Source organism: Mandrillus leucophaeus, unplaced genomic scaffold, assembly GCF_000951045.1.
Source record: "Mandrillus leucophaeus isolate KB7577 unplaced genomic scaffold, Mleu.le_1.0 Scaffold80, whole genome shotgun sequence".
NCBI lineage: Eukaryota > Metazoa > Chordata > Mammalia > Primates > Cercopithecidae > Mandrillus > Mandrillus leucophaeus.
Window position 1 is genome coordinate 4,857,725 of NW_012108697.1, and position 9,369 is coordinate 4,867,093.

Sequence of the window (9,369 nt, forward strand, 5' to 3'; positions counted from 1 at the left end):
TGCCCAATCAGAGAAGGGCAGTGGCGCCTGCTTCTCTCTCTCCGCCCTTTTCCTTTCCTCAGTTCCTCTACGCCGTCTCCCGCCCACTGGGCGCCGCTGGCTAGCCGGGCTACAGAGTAAGCCTCCTGCAGGGTAGAGTGACAACTCTCCGATCGGAAGTTACTGTTGAAGCTAAGGCGGCCATAACTGATAATGGCAACAGGAGTTTCCTGGCTTCCTGTTTCCAGGGTGACGTAGATTTTTTTCCTTCGCCAGTCTCACCGTTACCCGGGGCAACAGCTGAGCCGTCTGGGAAGGGATGCATCTGTAAGTAAGCCCAAAGAGGTACCGTGGGTGACCAGACATCCCATGTTAGACAAGTTAATTCATACTCTGGACTACACGTCCAGTTTCCCGGCCCTTATTTTACTGAGACATCTGGTCACATACGTAGATGGACTATAGTTTAGGGCTCCGAAAATCCCTCTCCTGCCCGGAAGTTGCATTTGGCACTTCCGAATAGGGTCATGGCGGAAGGGGGTAAATAGGCTTGCCGCCCGTGCCCTAGGGAATGCCCATTCTTGACCTCAGTTGCAAAGTGAGGTGAGTCCCTGGGCTCCAACCAGTGGGCCGGACCCGAGCCGGACGGTCCCTGTGGGACGGAGCGCTGAAATGGAGAGCGGGGCTCAGGGCCCCTTCCGTTAGAAGCTGATTTTCTTTCCGGGCTGGCCTAGCGGCGGCCCGCCCTCCCTCCGCCCCCCTGAGGCTCCCTGTGGGGTGAGGCAGCGCTACAGGCCGCCCTAGCCCAGCCAGAGCCAGCCTGGCTGGGAGGGCCCCAGCGGGGAATGGGCGCGGACCTCGGGCGGAGCTCCTAACCACGCCTCCGCAAGTTCCTATTAAGTACTTTCACTCTCTGGCCTTTAGAGGGAAGAGAATTCGGGAACTTGAGAAAATAATTTTCCACCTTCAGCTATAAAAGAAAAAGATGAGCCCCTACAATCAGGGCAAGACCTCTATCTTTTTCCCCTGCCACCTGCATTCTCATTCTGAGTTTTCCCCCCTTTCCGCGTTTGTCCTTTGAGTCTTTGTAAGCTTTGACTGCGGTTCTTGTGGTGGGATATACTATCCTAATCCTGCAGGTCTACAGATTCTTAACGTGTTGAATATTTTTGAAAATGGTGTATTGCTTTAATATGGCCCTTTACAAAGTTATCATACATTATCTTGTAGTTTCTTCTGTATGCTTGAGTCAAGAACTCTCAGTCATCTTGGTAATACCGGGTTGGATGCTTAAAGCTGCAGCAAAAAGACCAGAACTTTCAGGTAAAATTGAAAATTGTTAATATCCAGCCAGTCAACAAAACCTACCTTCTCGACTTAATTTCTACTTCCCTGGTACTTACACGCCAGCCAAAATGAACTACTCTTGTTTCTTGGGGGTTAATTACTGAAATCTGTTGTAGCACTCACCTTTTGTGATTCTGTCTGATTCTGTTATTCGTGGAGATGTGTTTCCAGATTCTCCCCAGCAGAAAGTAATTCCTCTGAGTTTAGCATTTTTTGCACGTCTTTTATGACAATCAGTATGTTTTATATATACAATAGCCGCTTATGTTTTTAACTTCACTACCATGTCTGCACCTAAATAGAATGGTTTGTATCAGATTCGTCTTCCTGTCATTTTCGCCCTGCACATGATATTATTTTGGTAAATACTTACTGAAAGTTTGAATATCTCGGGTGTCTCTTGGATGCCCAAGACAGTTCCAGCCAAGTTTTAGAGATCTTCAATTTATCAGAAATTCAGCTGAGCGCCTGCTACTCAGCCTTTTTTTACGTTTCCCCTGTAAAGTCTTTCTGACATGATTTTTTTCCCCAATGTTTTATTATGAAAGTGTTCATATATTTAAAAGCTGAAAGAATTAAATAATTTAATGAATATTCATATACCCGTCATCTAGATGCAGCAGTTAACATTTTGCCATATTTTTTTCATTCCTCCTCATTTTTTCATTGTTGTAAAAAGTTGCAGACACTTATTGTTAGGCAGACACCCTTAAGACTTTGAGCATGAATTTCCTGAGAATTTTGAAGTTCTCTAGCAAAACACAATATCATTATTACAGCTGTTTTGTAATGTTTAAAATCTAGCCCAAGTGCTAATTTTCCTAATTTACCCAGGAATATCCTTTATACCTTCTCCTTCCCATTCTTGCAAAAAAAAGAAATCAGGATCCAGTCAAAATTTTTCTTCAGCTTTAATGTAGTGGAGTTCCCCCATCTTTTTCCCCCTGTGACATTGGCATTTTGAAGAGTTCAAGCCAGGAGTCTTTTTGGAAATAAGCCCCCCTTTTTTCTTCTTGTAAACCAGAAATTAGTCTAGAGGCTTAAGTTGAACATTTTTTTTTTTTGCAAGGATATGTCACAGTGTTCATACTTTTCCAGTCATGACTAAGCCTTCTCAAACGCCAAGTATACGCACCTTTTCCATGATTTGCTGGTTAAATCCATCTCACTTCTCAGCATGCTTACCCCTCTCCGGTGTCCTACAAAGAGGAGGGTAGCATTTAATCATGTGTGTATAGAGTATGTGTTAGTGCCTTGGGTTGGCAACATAGACTGACTACCTTTAATAAAGTGTTGCTGCTACTTTGCTTATTCTTGGAGCTGATGCAATGTATTTCTGCAGTAAAGTGTACTGATGTCAGCATAGTTTATGAGTTTCAACTCCTGGCACCCTGCAGACATTGTTGAAAGATGTGTGGGCCCTGCTATTCAAATACAGATGAATCTTGATGTTATCAAAGCAAATACCAAGGCAACTGTTGGCCATCTGGTCACATTCCAATTTAGGCATTGTTATTTTTCTCACTGAAATTCTCATGCAAGTCTTAATTGGTCCTGGTGTTTTTGTGATAGCTTTTTGGTAGCATTAAGCAGAGCCTATTAAAAATTACAAAATCAAGATTATACTTAACACTTAGTACATTAGATACATCCTCTGTCTAATGGATAGATAAGTGTTTGTGGAATTTACTTCATAATCACAAAAGGAAAATTCTCAAGACTGCCAACCTCATATACTCCTAGTCTAGACTTATATTTGATCATGAAAGATAAGTGAAAGGAAAAAACTGCACATAAGGGAGCGGAAGAAAATGCTCTGGGAGGACAGAATCTCTTAGATTGGTATAGAATGTTTTTAGCCATCATATTGAAAATTACGTAATGCGTTCCGTTAGTTGCTTCCTTTGTGTAGAAGGGAATTTGCTTGTGTGGGAATACTCCAGATTTAAGTGAGGCAAAATAATATACCAATTAAGATCACAGGTTTTAGCATCAGACCTGGGTTTCAGGAATAAGACTATTCAATAACTGGATGACCTTGGACAGTCTACTCACTCTATTATCTATTAAACGGCACCTTGCCAGGTGTGGCTCACACCTATAATCCCAGCACTTTGGGATGCTGAGGCAGGTGTATCACTTGAAGCCTGGAGTTTGAGACCAGCCTGGCTAACATGGCAAAACCCTGTCTCTACTAAAAATGCAGAAATTGGCCGGGTTTGGTCTCACACACCTGTAGTCCCAGCTACTCAAGAGGCTGAGGCATCAGAAACGCTTGAGCTTGGGAGGCAGAGGTTGCAGCGAGCCAAGATCACGGCACTGCACTCCAGCCTGGGCAACAGAGCAAGACCCTGTCTCGAAAAAGAAAAAAATAAGTAACATTTTTAAAAAAGAGCCTTAAAACCGTTAGGGATTGTTGTACAGAATTAATTCAAATATATATGAAGTGCTTTACCTCAGTTTATATAGCACATGGAGTGCAGTCAGTGTATGGTAGTTAATAACTTCTAAAGCAGTCCAGTTAGGGGACGTATTGAATTCGGGCACATATTGACATTGACTAGTGAGTGAAGGAATGAATCTATGGCAGTAGTTCTCTTAAGTTTAATGTGGGGGACTTGATTAAAAGTTAGGGTCCAGCTGCCATGGATCATGCCTGTAATCCTAACAATTTGGGAAGCTCAGGTGGGCAGATCACTTGAGCCCAGGAGTTTGAGACCACCCTGTCTCAAAAAATACAAAATATTAGCCGGGCAGGGTGGCATGTGCCTGTAGTCACAGCTACTTGGGAGGCTGAGGCTGGAGGATCACTTGAGCCCAGAAGGTCAAGGCTGTGGTGAGCCATGATCACATGACTGCACTCTAACCTGAGCAACAGAGTGAGATCCTGTCTAAAAAAAAAAGAAAGAAAAAGTATTCTGATTCAGCAATTCTGATTTCTGGAGAGCTCCAGAAAAATCTGTATTTTTAATAATTGTACAGGGAGTTTTGATGCAGATGATTTGGGGACTGGGCTTTGAGAAGCACTCTGTAGAGTATCAAACAACTTTTCTCTTTCCTTGCACACTGTTGAAATAGCTAACTAAATATCTCAGGTGTGAGCAAATACTTTTTTAAAAGGTTAATAGCTAACATTTTTAGGACCACTGTCTAGTATTGAATTTTGAAATAGGAAGGGTTATTAGAAAAAGACATTTTACGTGAGTAGGATGTATCATTACTAACTTAATAGTAGTGTCTGCCACTGGATTTTCCCAGAGCCAGTGGCATCATCCAAGTTCACCCAAGAAGAATTCCCGTTCTTAGGCCTAGGCACATTTCAGAAGCTAGACACCACACATTTTATTCACATGAGCTTGAATTAATTAGCTAAATCGAACATGTTGGAACATTTTTCTACCAGCAGATGCCAGATAGCAAAACAGTAGAATCTACTGTAGTCTCCAGTATATGACATATGATGTTACTTGGCATCTCCAGATAAACATTATCAATCCAAATTAAGCATTCTGCTAGCATGTGGGCAGTTGCTTGAGTGAGTATTACTACTTTATGTTTGCTGAAAAATGCATTCTTTCTAGGCTCCCCTTTTCACCTTTTTCTTATATTTACATTCAGAAATCTAGTATGTTTTTGAAAATTCACCTATCGGTTAACCACAAGTCTTGGATAAGACAAAAGATAAAAATTTTGTTATTCTACCATTGTCACCACCCCCACTCAGAACCCCCACAGTAGGCAGGTTGAATTTACTTTAAGGAACCCAACTTAATAAATATTCACAGAAGAAAAATATTCTTTACATAAAGTATCCTTTACGGTCCATGGCCATGATTGCTCCTGACTACTCCTTCAGTTCCCAGAGATTGTATTTTTGTATCTCAATGCCCATTAATAAAATTAGCTTGGCATAGGTTCACAGTGGCTCTGTGTTATACTGTAGTTACAAAGTCAAATGCGTACAATGGATGGGCAAGTAGTAAGAGGAAACAATAGGCAGTAGGAAGGACTGGAGAATTCCAGAGCATGTGCTTACCTAAGTGAAGCATCACTTCCCAGCCCTAGCCAAATTTTGCCATATTGAAATGTGGGCTTGATGTTGCCAGATTTGTCAAGTGGAGCTAAAATTTGGATTTTTCGTGAAATTTCCTGATTTTTAAACATCGGCTCAAATACTTTTTAAATACCTGTAAACCAACAAAATATTTAAGGGTTACCAGTTTATGACATGTATGTTTCTTAACATGAAAACATAAGTGGTGCTTTTGTTGGGAATCTCAAAATGCTTTAGAAATTTTTTCTTTTTGCCATATGTCAACTGCATTTACTTCTGTAGGTTAGGCAACAAGTCACTGTCATCTCCATCAAAAATTCAAGATAGATTATTTTATACAACAAGCCTCTGTTCCCTTGATTATAATTTTAAAGGTTTTAACCTTTGCTGCCCTTTTGAAAGTTTGTTCATATTTTCTCAACTTTGAGTTCTATTATGAAATAGGTTTGCTTTATTATCATACTTTTTAAAACATTTAAGAACACAATTTGGCAGCACATAGTGCTTCAAAAGTAAGTGAAACAGGTTTTTAAAGAAAAGCACCTCTAAATAGATCATGCTGTCTTATACCATGATATTTATGAAGATTCAAAGATTTTTAGAGACAGAAGATACCGTATGGTAATCTAGAACAAGCCCTTTATTATAGCAATATGAAAATTAGTCCTGGAATAATAAATGTCATACTGTATTTCTAAGGACTTTTATATCCACTTATCACTTGAACCTTACAACCCAGGACAGATAATAAACATATTTTGTATGAGAAAATCAAACCTCTAGTTAGCTAAGAAATGTATTCAAGGTCATACAGCTAGTTAGCAGCTATGACCAGAGTACAACGATGTACCCCATTCAAAGTATAAATGTGAAATAGAGTACAACTAGTTAGCACCAGAGAGCAACCGTGTACTTCATTTAAAATATAAAGGTGAAATAGATTGATTAGAAAAAAATGACAGACTCTAGTATAAGCTTCTGTTTTATTTAAGTCACACATTGGATTTTACTGTCATAGTATTTAAAACACATGGAATCCTAGGATATGCTCAAGCATTCTATTTCTAACTTTAAAACTGGGGTCTTGTACAATAAGCATAAGCTGATAAGTTTAGATACATTAATACAGGGAAAAAGGAATTACAATGAAGATGTAGTGACAAGTGAGAAGTAGTAGGCATATATTATGGAGAATAAACACATAGACCCATGGAATGGCTCCTTGGGGCTCCCAGCAAAGATCAAATACTAGATTAAGGAGATTTAGTGTGGGGAGGACAGTTTTAAAAACATCCAAATCCCATCCTGAACATTTTTAGAAACCAAGACTTGACTTTGGCATCCACAATATGTTTTCATTTTGATGTTTCTGATCCATATGTACACGTTGTGAGTAATCAGGAATTGGAGTTTGAATTTTAGTAATTTAGTCTCCTTCTCTGTCTGTCCCCTGTGTGGCCACAGCTTACATTTTCCAGATGGCTAGATGAAGATAGGTGCAGTGTAAAGCTAATTGCCCTCTTCAGCTATTCAACCCAGGATCAGTATCTTCTCATATGAGCTGTGATATAAGCTGTCATGTAATTTGTGATATGATGAAGATAATTTAAAAATGCAAAATTTGTAAGCTTTTAAAGTGTTGTATATTTCTAATTAAGCTTGGGATTTGAAAGTTTCAGTGACATAGTGTTTAAATAATATATAATGCTGTAAACAGAATCTAGAGTCAAAAACCAGTTTTTTTTCCTAAGAGATTTATTTCAGAAAGCATCAAACATGACAACTGGAATGCTAAATCCTCAAATTAAGAAGACAAAAAAAAAAGAAAAGCTACATTTTGGTTAGAGCCATATATTGGTCTGACTGTGGCACAGCTCCCCTAAACTAAGGAGGAAGAAATGTGCTTTAGTCAATATGCTGCACTTACTTTTTCATCTACCTCATTCCTGAGATTTACTGTTTGCCTCATATTTTATTTTCACCGTCCTTTGTAAGGGTTATTAGTGTCTTCAAAATTTCCCATTTCAGTAGAAATTTAAGATTGTATGTTACTTCAGCCTTTGTTGGCTTCTGCACACCATAGTCTACGATTATCTCTCCACCTCTTCTTAAATGTTGATATTCCTTCAGTGAAGCACCATACTAAACCTGCAGGGGACCTCCCTGTCAGTCCTACAGATGCAGCATAGAGAAAACTGAAAAGAGACCTTGCCTTTGAGTAAGGCAGACCCGAGTTCAAATCCCATTTCTTCACTTGTCAACTATATGATGTTGGACAAGATAACTTTTCTTAAACCTTGTTTTAGTCTGTTAAATTTCATCATATATATGTGTACCCAATATATAATTTTACCCATGTGCCCGTTCACCTCCCGCTGCAGTTGGGAGATGCAGTGGGAAGTGGATGGGCACATGGGTAATTCGATTATAAAATCACCCGTTATGGTGATAAAAGTTATTTTCAAAATTACTGCAGAAAATTCCTTAAGAATATCTACTTAGTTGAAATACATGCGTGACTTTATACTAAACACTGTGTTGCTATTGTTATTCTTAAGCAAACTAAAATTTAAGAGCCACTAAGCTAACTAAAGAAAAGAAGCTAAGGTAAATGTCTTGACATTTAAACGATTCTGCCTTTCATGTAACTCTTAAGAGTATAGGTATTGAGAGAAGAGGTGGAGAATTCTAAAATATTTTTGCTTGCCCATAGGGTTTTCATCATGCTTTTTTAGTAACAAGCCTCTATAACTAATACATGTTAATAAGCTTATTTTTTCTGAAAATGTAATTTTATGCCAACATTATAATGGTACAGTATGGTAAGAATTGCTGACATTCATTGAGCTCTCATGCAGGGTTTGGTCTGATGGCTTTATATGAATTATATCTTTAATGCACCAGCCATCTCAAGTTGATACCATTGTAAGCTTTATCTTGCAGTTGAAACAAAGGCTTAGAAAATCAAGTAATTTGTTTAAGCGACTAATCTGACTTCAGCTGCTTCTTTCAACCACCATATTATACTCTTGTCTCTTTTTACCATCACCCCACCACTCACCATCCTGCCATATCTTTCTTGAATGATTACATCCACCTCTGTAGCTTGCACTACTGTACAGTTGACCTCTGGGCCTCCAGTCCTTTTTACCTTCCTCTTGGACTTCCACACTCTGTGAATCTAAACCGAACTCATGGTCTTTACTCTTCCTTCTTAACCTTCTCCTCTGTGTTTCCAATATTAATTAATACGGGTATATCCACAATCATGTTAGCTCACTTTAGTCGTCCGTGGTCATTTCATTATCACCCACTGGCGGTGGGGGGTAGGAAGGTGGAGGATGTTTGAATCTCAACTTCTTGTACCCTTAATTACCTCTTATATCTTCTCCTCTTAGTGTCTGTTATCACTGCTTTAATTCATACTTTCATCATCTTACCTAAACAATTACAGCTTCCTTACTAATCTTTCCTCTAGTGTCTCTTCTCATTTTTCCTTCATTTTGTCTAGAATATGTGTTTCCAAAACATGAATCATGTCACATAACTGCTTAGAACCATCCAATTAGCTCCCTTCTGACTATAGGATACAAAGTCCAAATTCAGCATTGCAGACTGAGTGTGAACTGGCCTCTACCTGGTCACTCCCACCACAATACCTGTTGCACACTGTACATGCACTGCACTCTAGCTATGTCCCCCAACAGAACACTTATTTTTTTAATGCTTCTTCATTTGAACATATTGTTCACTTTGTCTATAACATCTACCCTTTGCTCTACATCTCCTTCTCTGCCTAGTAAACCCCCATTCAACTTTCTGGGACTAGCTCCAGTGTCATGTTTAATGATTCTTTTTCAGAGACCACCCATTGTCCCCTATCCTTGGCCAAGTTTTTAGTAGTTTTCATTTCTTTTTTTTTTTTTTTTTTTTTTTTTGAAACGGAGTCTCGCTCTGTCGCCTAGGCTGGAGTGCAGTGGCGCGATCTC

The 9,369-nt window shown here is 39.3% G+C and overlaps 1 protein-coding gene across 6 annotated transcripts in view; it reads left to right on the forward strand.

Moving 5' to 3' along the window:
• The first annotated feature begins 60 nt into the window (after nucleotides 1-60).
• BBIP1 (BBSome interacting protein 1) overlaps nucleotides 61-9,369 on the forward strand; it is a 21,054-nt gene continuing 11,745 nt past the window's right edge. For 3 of the 6 annotated variants that reach the window (XM_011967545.1, XM_011967542.1, XM_011967539.1), the window contains exons 1-2: nucleotides 61-306; nucleotides 1,210-1,302. In XM_011967545.1, the coding sequence (XP_011822935.1) occupies nucleotides 1,266-1,302 (37 nt within the window). In that variant the 5' untranslated portion in view covers nucleotides 61-306; nucleotides 1,210-1,265. Of the gene's footprint in view, nucleotides 307-490; nucleotides 583-1,209; nucleotides 1,303-9,369 lie in introns of those variants that run through there. The other 3 variants (XM_011967540.1, XM_011967543.1, XM_011967544.1) reach the window with 3 other exon arrangements.